Below are 26,490 nucleotides of genomic sequence, written 5' to 3'. Positions count from 1 at the left end.
CGTGGGGAAATATGCTGTGGGCGAAAGATCCGGAGCCTCCTCATTGCCCCAGAGCAAAATTGGACTACATTTAGGCTATTTGTATATGTGTATTTCACAATGTTGAGGTACAAATCAGAAGTATAATGCTTGTATGGATGTCAACCCCAATAACCTGTATATTCATGTAATCTTCACCAATCAACTGCATTACAGTTAAAAACTACTTCAATTGACTAAGTACAGCACACAGAATCACACAGTGACTTTTTCACTTAACCTAATCAGTGTTTCATCTAGAAATACCTTTTGTATAGTCATTGCCTTTCAAAACGCAACGCTCACAATACTTTTCATATGATTATCTTCTCACTTGTTTAAATACATTTGACCATCACTTAATCCAACTGTGCTTATTTGTTAATCACTTATCCATTTGGTAAACCTATAGATTTTAAACTGGCTTGTCTACTATGGATTTTGTGTGTTTGTAAAGTATAAACATCTAAATCACTTGTATGATACATGATAACCATACATAATGACTACTCAAAGGGGTGTGTAAACACTTGCAATTTCAACATGGAGCAGGATAGACAGCAAGGGAGAGGAAGAAATCAAAGAGCTCGTGGACAAGGGGCCCGTCAAAGAGTTCAAAGTGGTGGGCATGGGCACTGTCAAAGAGGTGGACATCAGAGAGAGGGAGGCAGACGGCAGGGAACTGTTGTGTCTAATGAAGTCTGGGCCATCGTCGTTGACCATGTGGTAAGCCGAGACCTTAGCGTGGCAGAGGCTGCCAGATTAGTTTCACCCCAATCCATGAAACACATTTACCTGGTGCCTTTTGAGAGAAACAACGACCGGATGAAACAACTGTGGGCTGAGTATGTTCAGGTACAGCACTATATACTGTATTACTGTTGCTATTGTGCTACTTCACAATATCATATTGGAACTATACTGTAAAAATAACTAAACAAAATATATTTTTAGAGGGTGACGGTGCTTGATGCTGCTGTGAACCATCACAAGTATATCTTTGTTGATGAAGCGGGCTTCAACCTGGCCAAAACTCGGCAACTGCGGGCGGAACCTCATGTGCAACACATCTCCATGTGCTTAGCTATCTCTGAAGATGGTGTGGTAGGACAGGCTATTACTTGGATCCTACAGCGCTGTACACCTCATTGTTTTTCTCAATTAAATTGAGCAGGCCTGTCAAGGTGAAGGGGTCACCTATGTCATTGTGTGGGACAATGTCAGGTTCCAACATGCAGAGGTGGTTCAGGCATGGTTTTCAGCCCATCCCCGATTCGTGATCCTATACCTGACCCCATACTCTCCTTTCCTCAACCATATTGAGGAATTTCTTACAGCATGGCAGTGGAAGATAGCCATCCCCATGAGCGTGACACCCTCTTTTGGGCCATGGATGAGGCCCGTGACATCATCAATGCAGACCAATGTCAAACTTTGATTCGCTATGCCAAAAGTTTTTTCCCGTTTTTTTGGGGCCAAATGATCAAAACAGGCTTGATGCAAATGAATGTGTGCTAAACGTTCTGTTTTATTTTCATTCATTTCATTTGTTTAATTTAATTTCTTACATTTGATTACAAACAGTACACCTATGTTTTTTTTTTTGCATGAATGGGTTTTGGAGGGATGTCTTCACTGATCACATCTTTGATTACATATTGGATAGATATTATGGAATTTATGGATTTTCTGTCAATTTTGTTGGGTTACGTAAGTCTATTGCCTAATATGAAAACTGTAATCTACTGTAATTTATAGTACTGTAGCATTTTACTTTCAGAACTTTTAAGGGCAATTTGAAACGCGTATCTAGCATTGTTTGCTATTGGATTAACTGGTAGTTAAAACGACTAAATTGAAAAGATCCCATTATGTTGTGTTTTGGTGATTAAACCAATGTTCTCATTACATTTCACAAGAAACATATATATTTGAATCAATGGTTGTGCGGTGAGCGATGTTAACTGTCCAAATGAGTGCACAATAACAGGTTTTGAAGACTGGCTGCGTTACAAATGTGACCAGTTTGGAGTTTTCCACTAAGAGTTGTGAAAATGTACCACATACGAGCTTCTGTAAGATACATATTCAGGATTCTGTTTGAGACACTCAAGTTGTAGGTTGATGGTCACTAGACTTGAAGCTGAATGTTATGGATTATTCTCAGATCTGTGGATAGTGATTGACGCCAGACAGAAGGTTCAAGGACCGAGGACACACTGATTATTCACTGTTGTATTTTAGTGATGACATTCTGTGGAGACGTGTGATTCTGTAGCAGCTGACAAAGTCACTGACTTTTGTTTTGACTTCCTGCGAGCCTCTTGGTCTGGTGTTTACAGAACTTTTGGTCCTGTCTGATTAGGATAAAGGGCCTGTCTCCAAGAAGCCAGTTAGACATTTTATCTTCTTCTGTGCTGGGTTGTGTATCCCTGTTGCAAATTGTAATAAATTGGATACATTTTTGATTGACTTCAGCAACAACTTATCTCCTTTTGTGAAATTCCTATTACAGTGCATTTGTGTGCTACAATTCATTTGCTTTGTTTCGTGTAATGCCAATCCCATACCTGTTTGGTAAGTTCTGTTGTCTATAAAAAGACCTGAAAATCAAAACCAAGTTACTGTCAGCTTGGACGTAGGCTCCAGACACTCCTCATACGCCTGTGCAATAGGTAAGATATTTATATTATTGAAAAACATTTCTCAGTTGAAACCTGTACTATTATTATGTTCACTTGGTGCAGCATTTGAATAATCTGGGTAGCCTATCGGTGTCAACAGTCAGTAATGTTTAAAACCTTCCTTTTCCCCCTGGCCATTTGGCCAAAGAAGAAGCAGACTGACAACCAAATAAATGGTTTGAAGTTGTGAATATATTAACATTATCTACGCTAACTCTAAAATGCAGTATACCGGTACAGGATTTTGTTTTAGCATTTAGAAACACTCTAGTCTAATATACCTGTGTCATTATCAGGAAAAGGAATACTTTAAGGAAATGGGACACTTAAACAAACAAGTTTGGCCTGTTTTAGTAGACATATACAGTAATTAGGCATATTCATTAGGAAATTGTATAGAAATAGCAACAACAAAAAAATGCAACGTTTTTTCGACAGGGTCCCTTTTTAATGACACTTCACTTTATATGGTCAAGAGTGATAGACAATATACAAATGTGTTCGATTGTTATGTCCCCATTCACTGTGCCATTTAGGCTTTAAGTATTCTAACACATACATCATTGTAATTAAACCGGTCAATCCTGTTCTGACACACAGCCTGCAAAGTCTTCATTCATTGCTCCATTGTCAGATCCAAAATCAAGATCCTTGGCGTGCACTGGCCAGTGCACCTGAGATTTGGTGCGAGATTGGGAGATTATTAAGAAGTTGGCTTTTGCATAGGGCATTGTAGTTGAGAATCTGACCACCACTTTTGGTAAGGATTTTGATGAGATTTTCTTTTGTATAGGGTACCATGTAAAAAAAATAAATATATGTTTAACAGGTAGACTTGACCTCTCTCTCTCTCTCTCTCTCTCTCTCTCTCTCTCTCTCTCTCTCTCTCTCTCTCTCTCTCTCTCTCTCTCTCTCTCTCTCTCTCTCTCTCTCTCTCTCTCTCTCTCTCTCTCTCTCTCTCTCTCTCTCTCTCTCTCTCTCTCTCTCTCTCTCTCTCTCTCTCTCTCTCTCTCTCTCTCTCTCTCTCTCTCTCTCTCTCTCTCTCTCTCTCTCTCTCTCTCTCTCTCTCTCTCTCTCTCTCTCTCTCTCTCTCTCTCTCTCTCTCTCTCTCTCTCTCTCTCTCTCTCTCTCTCTCTCTCTCTCTCTCTCTCTCTCTCTCTCTCTCTCTCTCTCTCTCTCTCTCTCTCTCTCTCTCTCAGAACTTGTGAACGCCATGTATCGGTGGTCTCTCTTTGCCTTGCTCTTTGTCACCTGCATGGAAGTGTCCATACAGAAGAAAACAAAGAAAGGCCCTCAAACTCTCTCAAGAGGTAAGACTTAACATATCTCACCTCCATTAGACTTTACTACTAAAAACGGCCCCTCATCCGCCATTACATTAACACCAAATTAAAGTCTGGTCCAATCTGGTCATTTGTAGCTCAGTTGGGTTCCATTCCCATTACCAACCATACGTAAAATGTATGCACGCATGACAGTAAGTCGCTGTGGCGTATATATTTTATTATATACATTTTTTATTTTGCCTCAGGATGGGGGGATGACATTACTTGGGTCCAGACCTATGAGGAAGCCCTGATGACAATGACAGAAAGGTAAGACAAGACAGACATATTAAACAAAATACACAACAAGACATATCACATTGCAATTGTGTTTTTTGGTTAGTGGCGTACATTTGAAAATTAGAACAATCTTTCAAATGTCTGAGTGAAACATTTTATTATAGCTACACTATATATACAAAAGCATGTGGACAACCCTTCAAATGAGTGGATTCAGCTATTTCAGCCACACCCTTTGCTGACAGGTGTAAACAATTAATCAATCAAATGTATTTATAAAGCCCTTTTTACATCAGCCGATGTCACAAAGTGCTATACAGAAACCCAGCCTAAAACCCCAAAGAGCAAGAAATGCAGATTTAGAAGCACGGTGGCTAGGAAAAACTCCCTAGAAAGGCAGGAACCTAGGAAGAAACCTAGAGAGGAACCACGCTCTGAGGGGTTGCCAGTCCTCTACTGGCTGTGCCGGGTGGAGATTATAACAGTACGTGGTCAATATGTTCAAATGTTCATAGATGACCAGTAGGGTCAAATAATAATTATAACGGTGGTTGAAGAGGTCAGCACCTCAGGAGTAAATGTCAGTTGGTTTTTCATAGCCGATCATTCAGAGTTAGAGACAGCAGGTGCGGTAGAGAGAGAGAGTCGAAAGCAGCAGGTCCGGGACGAGGCAGCACGTCCGGTGAACAGGTCAGGGTTCCATAACCGCATGCAGAACAATTGAAACTGGAGCTGCAGCATTACCAGGTGGACTGGGGACAGCAAGGAGTCATCAGGCCAGGTAGTCCTGAGGCATTAGCCTAGGGCTCAGGTCCTCCGAGAGAGAGAAAGAGAATTAGAGAATTAGAGGGAGCATACTTAAATTCACACAGGACAAGACAGGATAAATACTCCAGATATAACAGACTGACCCTAGCCCCCGGACACAAACTATTGTAGCATGATTACTGGCGGCTGAACCAGGAGGGGTCGGGAGACCCTGTGGCCCTGTCCAACTATACCCCCGGACAGGGCCAACCAGGCAGGATTTAACCCCACCCACTTTGCCAAAGCACAGCCCCCACACCACTAGAAAAATATCTTCAACCACCAACTTAATATCCTGAGACAAGGCTGAGTATAGCCCACAAAGATCTCCCCACAGCATGAACCCGAGGGGGGCGCCAACCCGGACAGGAAGATCACATCAGTGACTCAACCAACTCAAGTGACGCACCCTGGGGTGGCAGGTAGCCTAGTGGTTAGAGCGTTGGATTAGTAACCGAAAGGTTGCAAGGATCGAATCCCCGAGCTGATAAGGTACAAATCTGCCGTTCTGCCCCGTGAACAAGGCAGTTAACCCACTGTTCCTAGGCCGTCATTGAAAATAAGAATTTGTTCTTAACTGACTTGCCTAGTTAAATAAAGGTACAATTAAAATAAATAAAAAAACTCTTAAGGACAGCATGGAAGAGCACCAGTAAGCCAGTGACTCAGCCCCTGTAATAGGGTTAGAGGCAGAGAACCCCTGTGGAAAGAGGGGAACCGGCCAGGCAGCGACTGCAAGGGTGGTCCGTTGCTCCAGTGCCTTTCCGTTCACCTTCCCACTCCTGGGCCAGACTACACTCAACTGTAGGACCTACAGTGTCTTGCAGAAGTATTCATCCCCCTTGGCGTTTTTCCAATTTTGCTGCATTACAACCTGCAATTTAAATTGATTTTTATTTGTATTTCATGTAATGGACATACACACAATAGTCCAAATTGGTGAAGTGAAATGAAAGTTTCCAAAAATATTTCAAAAATAAAAACGGAAAAGTGGTGCGTGCATATGTCTTCACCCTCTTTGCTATGAAGCCCCTAAATAAGATCTGGTGCAACCAATTACCTTCAGAAGTCACATAATTAGTTAAATAGAGTCCACCTGTGTGCAATCTGTGTCACATGATCTGTCACATGATCTCAGTATATATACATCTGTCCTGAAAGACCCCAGAGTCTGCAACACCATGAAGACCAAGGAGCGCTCAAAACAGGTCAGGGACAAAGTTGTGGAGAAGTACAGATCAGGGTTGGGTTATAAAAAAATGTCAGAAACTTTGAACATCCCACAGAGGACCATTAAATACATTATTTATTAATTGAAAGAATATGGCACCACAACAAACTTGCCAAGAGAGGACCGCCGACCTAAACTCACGGACCAGGCAAGGAGGGCATTAATCAGAGAGGCAACAAAGAGACCAAAGATAACTCTAAAGGAGCTGCAAAGCTCCGCTGCAGAGATTGGAGTATCTGTCCATAGGACAACTTTAAGCTGTACACTCCACCTAGCTGGGCTTTACGGGAAGAGTGGCCAGAAAATAGCCATGGGGAAGGCCCTTTCCTGTTTCAACATGACAATGGCCCGGTGCACAAAGTGAGGTCCATACAGAAATGGTTTGTTGAGATCTGTGTGGAAGAACTTGACTGGCCTGCACAGAGCCCTGACCTCAACCCCATCAAACACCTTTTGAGAGAAATTGGAATGCCGACTGCAAGCCAGGCCTAATCACCCAACATCAGTTCCCGGCCTCACAAATGCTCTTGTGGCTGAATGGAAGCAAGTCCCCACAGCAAAGTTCCATCATCTAGTGGAAAGCATTTATAGAAGTGTGGAGGCTGTTATAGCAGCAAAGGTGGGACCAACTCCATATTAATGACCATGATTTTGGAATGAGATGTTCGACAAGCAGGCGTCCACATACTTTTGGTCATGTAGTGTATCTGCTCATGTCACAGTCCTATCCTCACAATGATTATGTCACTATGCCCCATTAATTCAATGTCCCCAAAGAAACAAATCAAATTGAAACTGAAATCCTCATATTTACGCAGTGGCTGAATCCCAAATGGCACCCTGTTCCCTACAAAGTGCACTACGTTTGACCAGAGTCCTATCAAATGTAGTACACTGAATAGGGACTAGAATGCCATTTGGTACTGGCACAACCTATGTGCTCTCATATATCCTTAAAACCTCTTGAAGCTAGGGGGCACTATTTTTATGTTTGGAAAAATAACGTTCCCAAAGTAAACAGCCTATTTCTCAGGAACAGATGCTGGAATATGCATATAACTTACTGATTGGGATAGAAAACACTATAAAGTTTCCAAAACTGTCAAAATATTGTCTGTGAGTATAACAGAACTGATATTGCAGGCGAAACCCTGAGGAAAATCCAATCCAAAGAATCCAAGGAAGTCCAAGGAAGTGCCTCTTATTTTGAAACCCTTCTGATCCTACGCATGTCTTGCCTCCATTTAAAGTGATATCAACCAGATTCATTTTTCTGTGGCTTCCCTAAGGTGTCAATAGTCTTATGACATAGTTTCAGGCTTTTATTTTGAAAAATGAGCGTGAAGGATCACATTGCGTAAGTGGAGAGGTGGGTGTGTTCTCAGAGTGAGTTTTGTTCAATTGAGTAAAGCCGCCATTGTTCCTCCCGCTGTTTTGGAAAAAGCTACACACTCGGTTGATATATTATTATCGAATATATATTTTAAAAACTACCTGAAGATTGATTATAAAACACGTTTGACATGTTTCTGTGGACATTATAGATATTATTTGGAATATAGAACTGCGTTGTGGTGATTCTTTCCTGTGGATTTCTGAACATAACGCGACAAACAAACGTCGGTATTTTGGGTATAAAAATAATCTTTATGGAACAAAAGGAACATTTGCTGTGTAACTGGGAGTCTCGTGAGTGAAAACATCTGAAGATCATCAAAGATAAACGGTTAATTTGATTGCTTTTCTGATTTTCGTGACCAAGCTTCCTGATGCTAAGTGTACATAATGCTATGCTAGGCTATCGATAAACTTACACAAACGCTTGGATTGCTTTCGCTGTAAAGCATAATTTCAAAATCTGAGACGACAGGGTGATTAACAAAAGCCTAAGCTGTGTTTCGCAATATTGCACATGTGATTTCATGAATATGAATATTTGTTTGTAATATTATTTGACTGTTGCGCTATGCTATTCAGCGGTTGCTGACGAAAATTATCCCGTTACAGGGATGGGTAGCGTCAAGAAGTTACTGACACTCAGGCCTTGGGTTTGCTATATTCCCAGAGACATTCTTTGCTTCTCTGTAAGCACATCCGCCCACCACATATTCTGCAGTGGAATGTGTTCATCTTTTGACCGTGTTCTCGTGTTCCAACAGTAAGAAGCCCCTGATGGTCATTCATCACATGGAGGATTGTCCTCATAGTCAAGGTGATAACTGCTGTGCTTTTATACTCACACATTCTTCATCTAACCCCAGTGGGCCCCTAAACCAAGGTCTTTTGTTGCCTTACAATTCATTCTGGTCTCTTTGTATCAACATTTAATTGTATTCTCGACATTATCATTTGTAAGGGCTTGAACGACCAAAGGAGTTGCAATGCATATACAAATTCCACTTCATGAGGATAGTGTCAAGGTTGAAGGTGGGGTTCTCACTAACTGTCCTTCTGTCACGGCTCTTTGACAGCTCTGAAGAAGGCGTTTGCTGCTGATAAAGCCGTACAGGAACTTGCCCAAGAGGATTTTGTCATGCTCAATTTGATAGTAATTATCTTTTTAATGCTTTTTCAACATGTTCTCATTGGAAGCAATGCAATTTTAGGGTTATAACCATGTTCCAATCACAGGTAAAACATTGAACCATGCATTTCATTATTTCCTTACCTGTAGATACATGTTAGATATTAAATGTTAAGGTGAGATGATAGATGTTGATTATTATAAATGTATGTTTTAATGTAATTTGTATATATTTTTCAGCATGAGACTACAGACTCCAATCTGGCACCAGATGGCCACTACGTTCCAAGAATTCTCTTTGTTGGTGGGTCTTTCTTCTACCATGTCATCTGAGGACATCTCTCAATTAGGAAATAAATCCCCATTCATTCGGAATCCCCAGTACATCCCCTCTAATGCTTGCCGTGAGATGCTTGAGGTGACTGTATTCAGTGCCTCGTATGACTTTACTTTTAATTAGTAGCCATTAGCCTAATAACAATCAGACAACATACATTTTTGATTAAGGGATCAATCTAATGTATGAGTCGCCATAGTGTTAGAAATGGAATAGTATGAATAAAGCATTACAGTCTAGTTATTCGTGCACCCATAATGATGTGTTCTGGTTGAAAGGAACATGTGGCTGCAGACATTCTCTAACACCCAACCCTGTCTGGAATGTATAACTTCTGCTTTGAAGCTTTGGCATAGTGCTCCTCCAAAATTGATAACTGTCTCTGCAACCCCCATCTCCTTACCCCCACCCCCCCCCCCCCCCCTCTCACACACACACACACCTTTTTTTCTACAGATCCATCCATGACTGTGCGTGCTGAGCTTGTTGGGAAGTACAGTAACCACATGTTCACCTACAAGCCGAGCGACATCCCGTACTGTGAGTGTACCTCTTCTTCTCTTCATCCCTAATGAGGTCCTATGAGATTCAGTTATCCTCCTGTTACGTGCTTAACACACACACCCACATCTCCCAACTTTTTTTTCCTCCATGAACACAAACTGAACTTACTTATTAATAGGTTCTACTCTTTCTTCCTCCACCTCATCCACTAACCATTTGGGACAGAAAGTTGGGAGATGCAACCACAAAATAATGAGAATGCTTCAAGGATAGTTCTTAGCTGGAGAAACGGTGGGCGGGTGAGGGGGTGGGTGAATACTATATGAAAGTTTTACTGGAAGAGTGTGTCGAAGTTTTCTGACAAAATTGCTGAAGAAGTAGGAAAGAGTGTGATAAGGGCAAATCCAGGCGTCAATTGCTCAAATTAAAATCTGAAAAGTGAAGGCATGATTATTATTATTATTATTATTATTATTATTATTAGTCAAGAAATTAAGCAAATTATTACTGTAATTGCTGCAAGTTTAAAATAATGAATTGTTTGGTCTATCTAGACTACTAACAGAATTTGTAAAGCAAGGTTGGGGTCGGGGCCATTTCAATTCAGTCAATTCTTGAATTGCATTCCCATTCTCTTCATGACTTGAAATGGAATTGAACCCTTCCCTGGTGAATGGATTTTTGCTCAAGCTTCTTGTCTATTGTGCCCATTTCTCCACAGTGGCCGAGAACATGAAGAAAGCCAAGCGTCTACTGCACACTGAACTGTAACCTCACAGCCTTTTCAATAATGTACCCATAATCTACTGGGTTCCTCCCTGTTCCAGAGGGGTTCACTGAGTCTTGGACATTCTTATGTTTACACAGAATGTATACAATAGATCAATCAATAAAGATGAATGACGGTGTGCACTGAATTTGTTGATCTTCATTGACTCCAAATGCTAAAACAGGGGAAAAAATGTATTTAACTAAGTTATATGGGCATTCTCTGTGAGGGCTGTTGACATGACTTTGCTATACATTTTTGCAGACTGTAAGAGGATACACAAATATTTGTAAAAAATATCAGACTTCTATCTGCTCAGTGCTTAATACATTTATAATGAAGGCATGTATACAAAAAAACACTGTAGACTCTATTCTGTGTATCTCAGTCCCCCTGAACATACCTAACAAATGCCATGTTTGCAGGGCTAACACCAAAGACACAGGGTTTCTCAAAGTGGGGTCCATCTGTGGCCAGATCTTAAAATATATATGGGAGAAACTCCCCAAATATAGGTGTGCCAAGCTTGTAGCGTAATACCCCAAAAGATTAGAGGCTGTAATCACTGCCAAAGGTGCTTCAACAATGTACTGAGTGAAGGGTCTGAATACCTATGTTAATGTACTATTTCAGTTGTTTTTTTTAAATATAAATTTAAAAACTTGTTTTTGCTTTGTCATTATGGGGTATGTTGTGTGTGGATTGATGAGGAAAATTTTATATTTAATCAATTTTAGAAGAAGGCTGTAATGTATCAAAATGTGAAAAAGGTCAAGGGGTCTGAAAGAAACTCTTCTGAAACTCGTCAGTCTATACTTGTTCTGAGAAACGAAGGCTATTCCATGTGAGAAATTGCCAAGAAACTGAAGATCTCATACAATGCTGTGTATTACTACCTTCACAGAACAGCTCAAACTGGCTCTAACCAGAATAGAAAGAGGAGCACAACTGAGCAAGAGGACAAGTACATTAGAGTGTCTAGTTTGAGAAACAGACGCCTCCTCGCAAGTCCTCAACTGGCAGCTTCTTTAAATAGTACCCCAAAATGCCAGTCTCAACGTCAACAGTGAAGAGGAGACTCCGGGATGCTGGCCTTCTAGGAAGAATTGCAAAGAAAAAGCCATTGCTCAGACTGGCCAATAAAAATAAAAGATTAACACAAACAAAAGAACACATACACTGGACAGAGGAACTCTGCCTAGAAGGCCAACATCCCAGAGTCGCCTCTTCACTGTTGACGTTGAGACTGGTGTTTTGCGGGTACTATTTAATGAAGCTGCCAGTTGAGGATTTCAGATCAATTTGATGTTATTTTAATGGACAAAAAATGTCCTTGTTTTTGATAGAAAAGCACATTTCTAAGTGACCCCAAACTTTTGAACGGTAGTGTATACAGTACCAGTCAAAAGTTTGGACACACCTACTCATTCCCAGATGTTTCTTTATTTTTACTACTTTCTACATTGTAGAATAATAAAGATATCAAAACTATGAAATAACACAAATGGCATCATGTAGTAACCAAAAAGGTGTTAAACAAATCCAAATATATTTTCTATTTGAGATTATTCAAAGTAGCAACCCTTTGCCTTGATGACAGCTTTGCACACTTCATAGTTTTGATGTCTTTACTATTATTCTACAATGTATAAAAATTATAATAATAAAGAAATACCCTTGAATGAATAGGTGTGTCAAAACGTTTGACTGGTACTATATATACAGTGGGGCAAAAAAGTATTTAGTCAGCCACCAATTGTGCAAGTTATCCTACTTAAAAAGATGAGAGAGGCCTGTAATTTTCATCATAGGTACACTTCAACTATGACAGACAAAATGAGAAAAAAAATCCAGAAAATCACATTGTAGGATTTTTAATTAATTTATTTGCAAATTATGGTGGAAAATAAGTATTTGGTCAATAACAAAAGTTTATCTCAAAACTTTGTTATATACCCTTTGAGGTTGAACAGGCTAGTAATAGGGGTTGCAACAATTTTGGCAGATAGTTTTAGAAAGAAAGGGTCCAGATTGTCTAGCCTGGCTGATTTATAGGGGTCCAGATTTTGCAGCTCTTTCAGAACATCAGCTGACTGGATTTGGGAGGAGAAATGGGGAAGGCTTGGGCGAGTTGCTGTGGGGGGTACAGTCCTGTTGACTGGGGTAGGGGTAGCCAGGTGGAAAGCATGGCCAGCCATAGAAAAATGCTTATTGAAATTCTCAATTATAGTGGATTTATCGGTGGTGACAGAGTTTCCTATCCTCAGTGCAGTGGGCAGCTGGGAGGAGGTGTTCTTATTCTCCATGGACTTTACAGTGTCCCAGAACTTTTTTGAGTTTGTGTTGCAAGAAGGAAATTTCTGCTTGAAAAAGCTAGCAATGACTTTTGTAACTGCCTGTGTATATTGGTTTCTAACTTCCCTGAAAAGTTGCATATCACGGGGGCTGTTCGATGCTAATGCAGAACGCCATAGGATGTTTTTGTGTTGGTTATTAAGGGCAGTCAGGTCTGGAGAGAACCAAGGGCTATATCTGTTCCTGGTTCTAAATTTCTTGAATGGGGCATGCTTATTTAAGATGGTGAGGAAGGCATTTAAAAAAAAAACAGGCATCCTCTACTGACGGGATGAGGTCAATATCCTTCCAGGATACCCGGGCCAGGTCGATTAGAAAGGCCTGCTCGCTGAAGTGTTTCAGGGAGCGTTTGACAGTGATGAGTGGAGGTCGTTGACCGCTGACCCATTACGGATGCAGGCAATGAGGCAGTGATCGCTGAGATCTTGGTTGAAAACAGCAGAGGTGTATTTAGAGGGCAAGTTGGTTAGGATAATATCTATGAGTGCGGCAGGGTAGCCTTGTGGTAAGAGCGTTGGACTAGTAACCGGAAGGTTGCAAATTCAAACCCCCGAGCTGCCAAGGTACAGTACAAATCTGTCGTTCTGCTCCTGAACAGGCAGTTTACCCACTGTTCCTGGGCCGTCATTGAAAATAAGAATTTGTTCTTAACTGACTTGCCTAGTTAAACAAAGGTAAAAAATAAAAATGAGGGTGCCCGTGTTTACGGCTTTGGGGTGGTACCTGGTAGGTTCATTGATAATTTGTGTGAGATTGAGGGCATCAAGCTTAGATTGTAGCATGGCTGGGGTGTTAAGCATGTCCCAGTTTAGGTCACCTACCAGCACGAGCTCTGAAGATTAGATGGGGGGCAATCAGTTCACATATGGTGTCCAGAGCACAGCTGGGGGCAGAGGGTGGTGTATAGCAGGCGGCAATGGTGAGAGAGGTGGTTTTTTGAAGTAGAAGTTCAAATTGTTTGGGAACAGACCTGGATGGTAGAACAGAACTCAGCGAGAACTCAGCAGGCTATCTCTGCAGTAGATTGCAACACCGCCCCCTTTGGTCGTTCTCTTGTCTGAAAATGTTGTAGTTAGGGATGGACATTTCCGCGTTTTTGGTAGTCTTCCTAAGCCAGGATTCAGACACGGCTAAGACATCCGGGTTGGCAGAGTGGTGAAGCAGTGAATAAAACAAACTTAGGGAGGAGGCTTCTAATGTTAACATGCATGAAACAAGGCTATTACGGTTACAGAAGTCATCAAAAGACAGCGCCTGGGGAATAGGAGTGGAGCTAGGCACTGCAGGGCCTGGATTCACCTCTACGTCACCAGAGGAACAGAGGAGGAGTAGGATAAGGGTACATCTAGAACATCTAGAACAGAGAGTAAAAGGAGCAGGTTTCTGGGGGCGATAAAATAGCTTCAAGGTAAAGGTAAAACACACAGACAGCGTAATCATATTATCTTACTCGCTGTGAGCCTGGGTATCTTGGAGCACAGTTGCGCCTCCTCCGCACAGGACAGTGACGTCAGCCTGTAGGTCGTGCAGAGGAAGGCCAATCTGTTCAAGAAAGGAATGTGTGTGCGCAGGCAGTGTGAATGTGATCGCAGACCCTACACTGGAGAGAGGATCACTGGCCAGTTCTGCAAGTGGGACAACTTCAACTGTGACTGTTGTAACGGGTTGCTTTGTGGAGGTGTAAGTCCCTCTTGACTCCTGATACTTAAAACCATCATTGTTTATCGTTCTAGACGCAAAAGCATGTTCTTAATGCAGACTTGAGTGTGTGATATCACTACAGTACATGCGTAACTGCAGTATCTATTTTGTTTGTGTTTGGTTGCCAGGTCACAGGCGAAGTGACTGCAACCCCTGTGTGTCAGAGGACCTGTAACCGTGGAAACTGCCTGTGCAACCGGTGTGAGTGTGAGAAGATGTACTCAGGACCTTTGTGTCCGCGATGTGCCGTGTGCATCGGGTTCATCACTATAATCAACATGAAGAAAATTGCAGTGCATCCCTATTATAAGAATCACATTTGTATCTAAGGAATATATTTTTTGCACCAATTGATTTAAAATACATTGTAAGTCTAGGAATATACCTGTCTAAAGTGATTCTCAAAAAATGTAGTGGCTGTAGACCACATTTCAATCTCTAACGCTGATGTTCAGTGGGTTAGAATGATTCATGTCATTCAGAACTTATTTAGATGTAATGATCTGTTTCATCCACTAGATGGCAATATATGACACAATAAAGACGCTCTCAAGTGATACAGTACTCTCCACTGATACATCCTTCACTATTATCGATGAATTACATGTGTATTCACATCAATACCTATGGTGATTATTTGAAAGACATATCATATTGAATACTGATGCACTTTGAAAGTCTTCTTTTCCCATTTAAATAGTATCTTACTCAGTGGTGTAAAGTACTTAAGTAAAACTACTTTAAAGTACTACATAAGTCGTTTTTGGGGGTATCTGTAACTGTACTTTACTATATATATTTTTAACAAATTGTATTTTTACTTCACCACATTCCTAAAGACAATAATGTACCTTTTACTCCATACATTTTCCTTGACACCCAAAAGTACTTATACGTTTTACGTTTTATGCGTTGCAGGACAGGAAAACGGTCAAATGCACACACTTATCAAGAGAACATCCCCGGTCATCCCTACTGATCCATGGTCATCCCTACTGCCTTTCATCTGGCAGAGTCACTAAACACACATGCCTAGTTTATAAATGATGTCTGAGTGTTGGAGTGTGCCCCTGGATATCCGAGAAGAGAAAAAAATGGTGCCGTCTGGGTTTGCTAAATCTAAGGAATTTGACATTGTCACTTATGACACATAAGTACATTTTAGCCATTTTAAAACCAAATACTTTGAGACTTTTACTCTAGTATTTTTTCTGGGTGACTCACTATTACTTCAGTCTTTATCAATTAAGGTATCTTTACTTTGACTTAATCGTTTTCCCACCACTGATCTTACTTTTGGAAACCATGAAATAGTTAGAAAACCTTCAAATCTACACTTCTCTATCCATGTGCCTTTGATGCCAAGCACTCTCTCTTCTGCCTTTTGTGGAAATTCTTTATGTTTCTGTAGCAGTGTGATGTTATTCCCCTAGATGATGTGCCAAGTTGCACACAAGGACCAATTCAAATAGGCCAGGTCAAGAGGGGATGTTAATCATTTGATAATAATAATAATAATTCAGTGTGTTTTTTCAATTTAATTATTGCTGCATAGCTAATGTTATTTTTTGGTGTACAAACACTTTTTCATATCAAATTGTACATACATGTGATTGTAAAAGTTTTGTATATTTTGGTTTGGCCCATCGCGGGTTATCTGTATTTCCGTACCCCCTTATTGTTCTCTTTTGCCTGACCTTCGGCTAGCAAGGTATGTTGTTCTTGGCTCCGAAATTAATGTTACACAATGTGCTGTTATGCAACCATAAGTTTGTTACAATGTGGACAATATAAAGATTTATGCTAACAAGTTTCACCGAGCTCGCTAACTAGGGTACCTATTGTAACTTGTGAGTACTTGGGACAGTGTTTGAGTGAGTGTCCATGTGCTTGCGCAGGTGCCTGAGAGCTGTGACTGCGCCGAGGGCTAAAATATTGTGTGTTGTCTCTTCGTGTGCAGGGCAAATAAAAAAGAATCCAACCAGCAGACCTCCAGTTGTGGCAGTGTCCTAATTAAAAGTACTCAACGCAGAACGGACCACGCTACACTTCTACCTAACCACACAGTACCTTACAACACAGTACAGATCATTTTAGCATATAAGACTCAGCCTCGCCACAAAAATTCTAATGTACAAATCCACAAATATAACTGCAAGTAAATGATCTTGAAGAGCAATCTGGCCTTAATGACCATGTACTCTTATAAGGACTGGCCACCCCTCAGAGCCTGGTTCCTCTCTAGGTTTCTTCCTAGGTTCCGGCCTTTCTAGGGAGATTTTCTTAGCCACTGTGACTCTACATCTGCATTGCTTGCTGTTTGGGATTTTAGGCTGGGTTTCTGTATTAGCACTTTGTGACATCTGCTGATGTAAAAAGGGCTTTATAAATACATTCGATTGATTGACTGATTGAGCTACATTTGATCGACATAACCAGGTAATGTAGAAAGCCACTAAAGGTAGCCATCTGGATTTGTGGTTGTTCAGTTGTTAGAGGGAACATTATCATCAAAGTGTGTTCATAAAAATGTGTTCAAATGTGCGCAAATTAATCTTTTAATGAGGAAATGTGCCTTCCAGATCACATTTATTTGGTGTTTCATTTCGCCGTGGAGAGGAAATTACATTTTTGCTGGGGGAAAATGGCTCCCTTGAATGGGATTTCATACTGTGAGGATGTTTTTCCAAATCTTCACATGATCAATGACCTGATCAATGACCACTGATTGAATTATTCCGTCTCCGTCTCTCTCTTTCCTTCTAAACCCTTCTTTTTCTCTTTCTTTCTTTTTGTTCTCTCCTTTTAGATGGGCAGAGCTGCACTCGATGTGTCTAGTGTTGTTCTCAAGAGTTCAAGCTCTGGTGCAACTAGCAGATCGGTTTCCCTCAAAATATCTTCTAATTCCTGAGATCCAGATAGACTTATTACCTGGCATCAGTGCTTGAATTGGACTGAAATAAGTGCCGGTACTCAATTTGGGTGTCGATACTGTTTAAACTTAGGTGCAGGAGCTCGACAATTATTTTGAGCTAATATTCTATAAAAGGAAAAGGAGCTCAAGCAATAGAAAATTGAAGGTGCCGGTACTCAGCTCCGGCCCAAGTCAAGCACTGCCTAGCATCCTGTTGTACCCGTATCTCTTTGCATCCCTTTGGATGATCCTATGAGAAACATGTTTTATTTATTTAACTGGGCAAATCAGTTAAGAACAAATTCTTATTTACCCGGACGACGCTGGGCCAATTGTGTGCCGCCCTATGGGACTCCAAATCACAGCCAGTTGTGATACAACCTAGAATCAAACCAGGGTTTGTAGTGACACCTCTAGCACTGAGATGCAGTGCCTTAGACCGCTGCGCCACTCGGGAGCATACATACTCCCTACATGACTTTTATTTTAAAATAATACTGGACAATACTTCTCTCTTGCATCTTTAAGGCCAGGTTGTTTCTTTACCTACTCAACGCCGGATGTCCCTACTATCTATTTGAAATTCTTTGTGGCATTTCAATATTTCAATTTAGCCTTGGGTCTAAAGCACAAAATGACTCAGGAAGGTTTTGTGGTGAGACGCGACAATGTCTCATATGTGAGGCCAGAACACACCCTTCAACCCCTCAAGGCAATATTTTGTCTTAACAAATCTCTTTTTGCAGAGGCAACCACTTTGAAGGACAATTTAGGAGGGTGAGGGAACAGCGGAGAGTCGGAAAGTTATATTGTCTCACGAGAGTGACTTTATGTAAAGTGCTGGCTGTTAATCACAAAATGTCAGAGATGATGTCAAAAAAGGAGAGAGACAGTGCGGTGAGCACTACTTCCCGCAGCTATGGAGGTGAGGACATGTACCAGGTGATCCGCAGGAGAGGGTGACCACATCCAATTAGCTCTGGGTTGTAGGCAGGGGTGAGCAACTCCTGTCCAGTGTCCAGAGACCTATTCAATTGAAGACCAAGACTAGTTGATTGTTAATTTAAATCAGGTGTGTTCGTGCTGGCCTGGAATAAAAGCCTTCACACACTGCAGCACTATACTGTAGGAACAGGGTTGCCTACCCCGCCTGCGCTTAGTTCTTAGCCAATAACCATGCATATTACTAGAAGGTCCAATGAACAAAGCAATAACCTCCAACAAGCAATTCCTTTACATCATGATACCAACACACAGCACATTTACAATATAATGACAGGAAATAGGCAAATCTCTATCAATCTCCGACCACATAATTTGGCTCATTTTTACCACAATTACAAAATAATGACCTTCTCTTTGTTGAACTTGCTGAGCTGTGTCTTGCCCCCACAAAAGCTGATACTGCCTCAGATCTTCAGTTTGACTTTGACAGTGGGCCATCAGCGACAAGGACACAGGACCATTATCCCTGGTTTCCGCATCACTCGGACAATTTAGCTATTCAAATAGAGATTCACTGGTAATATACCATTCATCTGCTGTCATGGACACATATCCACATGCACACAAACCCCTATTACGCACGCACGCACACACACACACACACACACACACACACACACACACACACACACACACACACACACACACACACACACACACACACACACACACACACACACACACACACACACACACACACACACACACACACACACACACACCTGTGCCAGCTTGATGTCTCGGAGTGGCCGCGTGGAATAAAGAGACAGCCTTTCTCCTGAATCAAGAAGGTCAAAATGCAAATATCAACTCTTTCGAGCCTCTCCCTCCATCCCCCTTCCCCTCACCCCACCCTCCTCACAGGTAGAAAAGACAGGGTTGACGTTTTTAATTATTGTGTCAGGATCAAAGAATCCTCGTCAGGTCTGAGCTGTGCTGAGCCTGAGCTCTCAGATAAATGATATCAGGGTTATTTCTTCAGATGACTCCCCATACCCTCTCCATTCTTCTCCACCTTTCTGCCACTTTCCATTCCCTCCAAGTCAAAATGAAGTGTTTAATTCCAAAATGCTTTATATCCATTAACAGAAATGGTGGTAATTAGCATTTATTGTTTAAAGAAATTATGAAAGACATTGTTGTGTTTTTTCACTATCGAAACATGGCATGTGGTTGTTCAATGATAGACATAATTATTTCAAATCTATCACCTGATGGATTCATTTCAGAGACAAATAATCATGTTTTTTTTGGTAAAATGCGATTTATCCTCCTCGCACTCAGATAAAAAAGTAGCAGTGTTTTACACAGTCAAATTAAATAACTACATTTTGAATAAAGAACTCTACAGATGGTGCATTTGTGACATCTGTATACAGTTGAAGTCGGAAGTTTACATCCACTTGGTTGGAGTTGTTTTTCAACCACTCCACAAATGTCTTGTTAACAAACTATAGTTTTGGCAAGTCGGTTAGGACATGTACTTTGTGCATGACACAAGTCATTTTTCCAACAATTGTTTACAGACAGATTATTTCACTTATAATTCACTGTATCACAATTCCAGTGGGTCAGAAGTTTACATACACTAAATTGACTGTGTTTTTAAACAGCTTGGAAATTCCAGAAAATTATGTAATGGCTTTAGAAGCTTCTGATAGGCTAATTGACATCATTTGAGTCAATTGGAGGTGTACCTGTGGATGTATTTCAAGGCCTACCTTCAAACTCAGTGCCTATTTGCTTGACATCATGGGAAAATCAAAAGAAATCAGCCAAGACCTCAGAATTTTTTTTTGTAGACCTCCACAAGTCTGGTTCATTCTTGGGAGCAATTTCCAAATGCCTGAAGGCACCACATTAATCTGTACAAACAATAGTACGCAAGTATAAACACCATTGGACCACGCAGCCATCATACCGCTTAGGAATTAGACCCCTTCTGTCTCCTAGAGATGAACGTACTTTGGTGCGAAAAGAGCTAATCAATCCCAGAACAACAGCAAAGGACCTTGTGAAGATGCTGGAGGAAACAGGTACAAAAGTATCTATATCCACAGTTAAACGAGTCTTATATCGACATAACCTGAAAGGCCGCTCAGCAAGGTAAAAGCCACTGCTCCAAAACCGCCATAAAAAAGCCAGACTACGGTTTGCAACTGCACATTAGGACTAAGATTGTAATTTTTGGAGAAATGTCCTCTGGTCTGATGAAACAAAAATAAAACTGTTTGGCCATAATGACCATCATTATGTTTGGGGGAAAAAGGGAAGGCTTGCAATCCCGAAGAACACCATCCCAACCGTGAAGCACGGGGGTGGCAACATCATGTTGTGGGGGTGCTTTGCTGCAGGAGGTACTGGTGCACTTCACAAAATATATGGCATCATGAGGTAGGAAAATGATGTGGATATATTGAAACATCTCAAGACATCAGTTAGGAAGTTAAAGCTTGGTCGCAAATGGGTCTTCCAAATGGACAATGACCCCAAGCATACTTCCAAAGTTGTGGCAAAATGGCTTAAGGACAACAAAGTCAAGGTATTGGAGTGGCCATCACAAAGCCCTGATCTCAATCCTTTAGAACATTTTTGGGCAGAACTGAATAAGCGTGTGCGAGCAAGGATGCCTACAAACCTGACTCAGTTACACCAAGCTCTGTCAGGAGGAATGGGCCAAGATTGACCCAACTTATTGTGGGAAGCTTGTGGAAGGCTACCCGAAACGTTTGACCCAAGTTAAACATTTGAAAGGCATTGCTACTAAATACTAATTGAGTGTATGTAAACTTCTGACCCACTGGGAATGTGATGAAAGAAATTAAAGCTGAAATAAATAATTCTCTCTCCTATTATTCTGACATTTCACATTCTTAAAATAAAGTGGTGATCCTAACTGACCAAAGACAGGGAATTTTAACTAGGATTAAATGTCAGGAACTGTGAAAAACTGAGTTTAACTGTATTTGGCTAAGGTGTATGTAAACTTCCGACTTCAACTGTATATATATATAAATACAGTAATATAAGATATGTGTGTAAATTATTACAAGTTTACATTTTTGCCATTTAGCAGATGCTATTATCCAGAGTGACATACAATAAGTGTGTTCAACTGTCTATTCTGTCTACAAAATGGTTCTTCGGCTGTCACAAAAGGGTTCTACCTGGAACCAGAAAGGGTTTTCCTATGGGGACAGCCAAATAACCCTTTTAGGTTCTAGATACCACCTCATTTTCTAAGAGTCTAGGTGAGACAACCACATGTCACAGTCAAAGATACAGGATACAAACATTTCATTCCAGCTAAACAATGGATCTATAGCGTTTTGAAAAACAACAACATTTTCATACACATCTAAAATCGATGAATAAAAAAATCTGAGAACAGTAATATTTTACACAGACATGAAGGTACCCATAAGCAATCATTTCTGATAAGAAAAAAGTGAAACCTCACCCAAACTCTCTCTCTATCACGCACGCACGCACGCACACGCACACACACACAAGGTCGCTGGGAATCCTAACTAATGAATAACAGAAAGAGGGGTGGAGCTGGGAAGCAGAGGAGAGAGCAGGCCTGCGATGTGACTCGCCACATACATCAAGTCTGCTGAGCAGAAAATGGAAATGTGGGCCGTGAGTGAGTGTAGGTTGCTTCCATTGTCCCCTGGACGAAATCCAATGATTTATCATTTCTCTCAGGGGCATCGGTGCCCTCTCACACAATCATACACTGTTGTATAATTTATTGAAATGAAAGATTACACTGAACACGATGAGGCCATTCCACAAGAGATCACTGATATTACATTATCGAGGCAAACATATTTAATTAGCTCAATTAGCTTTTGAGTCTCTGGACAAAACATTCTCAGACACAGGGGAAACAACCACAAAATCACAGGGCAAACTACCCCCCCTGGCCAGGTATAAATATTCAGTCCTGTCCCCATGTCCCAAACTTTATGTAGCAAGGCTAAGTCACTGTGGTCAGGGTCAATGTGGACATGATGGAGGAGGGGAACGCAAGAGTCCAGGAAGAACCAACACACCTCCCACACCATATACTCCCCTCCATATGCATTTGGAAGTGAATGGTGAATAATGTATTTTACAACCTATGTTGTGATAATTGCGTTGTTTGCTCTATCACCCACTCGTTCATACACCACCGTGACATACAATAAGGCTGTGACAACAAAAAGACATCTGTCACACAGTGGCGGAATAAATTCAACTCCACATAGGTTTGTTTCATTACAAAACCAGAAAGCAAAATCTGTCCGGTAAAGTCTATAAAGCAATTATTGCATGTAAAAAAACTGTTAAATTACCTGCAGCAAGGTCAAGCGAGCTAATGTATTCGACAGTTTACTAAACAACTACTGATCTAGAACCACAAGTCAGCCCAAAGACAACAGGAGCCCAGCCTCTGCTCTTCCAGCACCATTTCAACTTAAACATTTAAACATCATCAAATCAACAAGGATGTACAGTTGAAGTCGGGAAGTTTACATACATTTTTGCCAAATACATTTAAATTAAGTTTTTCACAATTCCTGACATTTAATCCTAGTAAAAAATCCCTGTCTTAGGTCAGTTAGGATCCCCACTTTATTTTAAGAATATGAAATGTCAGAATAATAGTAGAGAGAATGATACATTTCAGCTATTAGTTCTTTCATCACATTCCCAGTGGGGTCAGAAGTTTGCATACACTCAATTAGTATTTTGGTAGCATTGCCTTCCACAAGCTTCCCACAATAAGTTGGGTGAATTTTGTCCCATTCCTCCTGACAGAGCTGGTGTAACTGAGCCAGGTTTGTAGCCCTCCTTGCTCAAACACGTTTTTTCAGTTCTGCCCACAAATGCTCTTTAGGATTGAGGTCAGGGCTTTGTGATGGCCACTCCAATACCTTGACTTTGTTGTCCTTAAGCCATTTTGCCACAACTTTGGAAGTATGCTTGGGGTCATTGTCCATTTGGAAGACCCATTTGCGACCAAGCTTTAACTTCCTGACTGATGTCTTGAGATGTTGCTTCAATATCAATGGTTGGGATGGTCTTCTTCAGCTTGCAAGCCACCCCCTTTTCCCCTCCGAACATAATGATGGTCATTATGGACATGTTTCATCAGACCAGAGGACATTTCTCAAAAAAGTATGATCTTTGTCCACATGTGCAGTTGCAAACTATAGTCTGGCTTTTTTTATGACAGTTTTGGAGCAGTGGCTTCTTCCTTGCTGAGCGGCATTTCAGGTTATGTCGACATAGGACTCGTTTTACTGTGGATATTGTCAATTGTCTAGGTGATGTGGGTAAGGAGGAGTCAGGTGCAGGACACAGATATGAGTATTAACCATCACTGTACTCAAAAGGTCACAAAACCAAGGGGGAAACCAGAGGTTTAAATAGGGAACAATGACTATGGAATGGAAACCAGGTGTGTATAATGAAGACAAAACAAATCGAAAAGGAAACATGGATCGGTGGTGACTAGGAAACCGGTGACTTCGACCGCCGAACGAACAAGGAGAGCGACCAACTTCGGCGGAAGTCGTGACAGATACAGATACTTTTGTACCGGTTTCCTCCAGCATCTTCCCAAGGTCCTTTGCTGTTGTTCTGGGATTGTTTTGCACTTTTCGCGCCAAAGTACGTTCATCTCTAGGAGACAGAACGTGTCTCCTTCCTGAGCAGTATGACGGCTGCGTGCTCCCATGGTGTTTATACTTGATATGCTGATAGAATTTAGGTAGCCTTGTTCTCAAATTTGCTTTGTTAAAATCCCCAGCCACAATAAATGCAGCCTCAGGAAATATGGTTTCCAGTTTGCATAAAGTCCAGTGATGTTCCTTGAGGGTCGTCGCGGTATCGGCTTGAGGCGGGATATACACGGCTGTGACAATAACTGAAGGTAATTCTCTCGGGAGATAATACCGTTGGCATTTGATTGTGAGGAATTCTAGGTCAGGTGAACAAAAGGACTTGAGTTCCTGTATGTTGCTACAATTACACCATGAGTTGTGAATCATGAAACATGCACCCCCGCTCTTCTTATTTCCGGAGAGATGTTTATTCCTGTTGGCGCGACGCACTGAGAGTCCACGTGGCTTTACCGACTCCAACAGCATATCCTGAGAGAGCCATGTCTCCGTGAAACAGAGTAATGTTACAATCTCTGACGTCTCTCTGGAAAGCAACTCTTGCCCTGATTCTGTCGACCTTGTTATCGAGGGATTGGTCATTAGCGAGTAATATACTCAGGAGCGGTGAGTGGTGTACACGCCTCTGAAGTCTGACCAGAAGAACGCTCCGTCTTCCTCTTCTCCTGCGTTTTTTGGGGTTGGCCTCTGGGATCAGTTCAAATGCCCTGGGTGGTGCAGACAGAGGATCCTCTTCGGGAAAGTTGTATTCCTGGTTGTAGTGCTGGTAAGTTGACGTCGCTCTGATATCCAATAGTTATTTCCGGTTGTATGTAATAACGCTTAAGATTTTCTGGGCTAACAATGTAAGAAATAAAACATTGAAAAACTAAATACTGCAAAGGTTCCTAAGGACTAGAAGTGATGCAGCTCACGCTGTCGGCGCCATCCCTGCCCTCTCTGTTGGCGCCATCTCTGCACATTGTACATTTGGTTCTGGCACTGACCCTATATTGTATATAGCGTCCTCCCTAATTTGTTGTGTTTTTTAAAATATATATTGTATGTGTATATATATATATATATATATATATATATATATATATATATATATATAAAAATATATACTGAGTGTACAAAACATTAAGAACACCTGCTCTTTTCATGACATAGACTGACCAACTTGACACAACTCAACTGTGGGAAGCATTGGAGTCAATATGGGCCAGCATCCCTGTGGAACGCAGGGTCCATGCCCTGACGACTTGAGGCTGTTCTGAGGGCAGAGGGTGCAACTCAATATTAGACAGTTTATTAGGTACGCCCATTTAGTACCGGGTTGGATACCCCTTTACCTCCAGAACGGCCGGCCGGAATTCTTCGGGACACGGATTCTACAAGTCAGAAACGTTCCACAGGGATGTTAGTCCATGCTGAGGCGATGGTATCACACAGTTGCTGCAGATTGGACAGCGGTACACCACCGCCACCAGCCTGTACCGTTGACACCTGGCAGGCTGGGTCCATGGACTCATGCTGCTTACGCCAAATCCTGACTCGCCGTTCAGCATGACTCAACAGGAATTGGGATTTGTCGGATCATGCAGTGTTTTTCCATTCCTCTATTGTCCAACTCCAGCTTGTCCACTGGAGTTGCTTCTTCGTGTTTTTAGCTGATATGAGTGGAACTCGGTGTGGTCGTCTGCTGCAATAGCCATTGCGTGGAAAGGATCGATGAGTTGTGCGTTCCGATATGCCTTTCTGCACACAAACTGTTTGTGGCCCGCCTGTTAGCTTGCAGGCTTCTTAATTCTCCTTCAACCTCTCTCATCCACTATCTGTTTTCGCCCACAGGACTGCAGCTGACTGGATGTTTTATGTTTGTCGCACCATTCTTGGGAATGGTCACCACCCTGACCAAGGCCCCTCTACCCCGATTGCTTAGTTTGGCCGGGCGGCCAGCTCTAGGAAGAGTCTTGGGAAACCCTATAAACACTGTCATGCATGAAAAGCCCAGGAGGGTCGGCTATTTCTGAGATACTATTTTGATATTGATTACTGCACTGTTGGGTAGAGCTTGCAAATTAAGTATTTCATTGTACATTTCACTTGATCTTCAACAATTGTTTTCTGTGCTAGCTACATCTGGAAAATGTAAATAAAATGTGAATATTTCCTTTAATATTCTGTGTTTTGTCCATATTATTTTTTATCATTGAGGTATGTTAATAAATGCTTTATGAATGATAAAATATAAATTACGTTACATTGACTGCATAGAATTCATTTACAGTGCATTCGGAAAGTATTCAGACCACTTGACATTTTCCACATTTTGTTACGTTACAGCCTTATTCTATGATGGATTAAATTGTCATCAATGTACAAACGATACCCCATAATGACAAAGCAAAAACAGGTTTTT

General features: G+C 41.3%; 1 protein-coding gene across 2 annotated transcripts; it reads left to right on the top strand.

The window, feature by feature from the left end:
* The first annotated feature begins 2,434 nt into the window (after positions 1-2,434).
* Positions 2,435-10,587, top strand: agr1 (anterior gradient 1). 2 transcript variants are annotated; one of them, XM_021579248.2, is made up of 8 exons: positions 2,435-2,693; positions 3,902-4,012; positions 4,234-4,297; positions 8,465-8,517; positions 8,777-8,853; positions 9,070-9,133; positions 9,623-9,706; positions 10,392-10,587. In XM_021579248.2, exons 2-8 carry the CDS (start codon positions 3,916-3,918, stop codon positions 10,439-10,441), a joined length of 489 nt encoding a protein of 162 aa, XP_021434923.1. In that variant the 5' UTR covers positions 2,435-2,693; positions 3,902-3,915; the 3' UTR covers positions 10,442-10,587. The 2 variants fall into 2 exon arrangements, with proteins under 2 accessions (XP_021434923.1, XP_021434924.1); XM_021579249.2 differs by lacking the exon at positions 2,435-2,693 and adding an exon at positions 3,303-3,462.
* Positions 10,588-26,490: the final 15,903 nt, after the last annotated feature.

This window comes from Oncorhynchus mykiss, chromosome 22 (genome assembly GCF_013265735.2).
Source record: "Oncorhynchus mykiss isolate Arlee chromosome 22, USDA_OmykA_1.1, whole genome shotgun sequence".
NCBI classification, from domain to species: Eukaryota; Metazoa; Chordata; class Actinopteri; order Salmoniformes; family Salmonidae; genus Oncorhynchus; species Oncorhynchus mykiss.
This window is presented reverse-complemented; position numbering and strand designations above follow the sequence as displayed.

Excerpts from the sequence above, each read along its gene's own strand:
- agr1 (XM_021579248.2), top strand. The coding sequence starts at position 3,916 with ATGTATCGGTGGTCTCTCTTTGCCTTGCTCTTTGTCACCTGCATGGAA. Across the intron at positions 4,013-4,233 it reads CCCTCAAACTCTCTCAAGAG|GATGGGGGGATGACATTACT; the intron begins GTAAGACTTAAC and ends ATTTTGCCTCAG. Across the intron at positions 9,134-9,622 it reads TCCAAGAATTCTCTTTGTTG|ATCCATCCATGACTGTGCGT; the intron begins GTGGGTCTTTCT and ends TTTTTTCTACAG.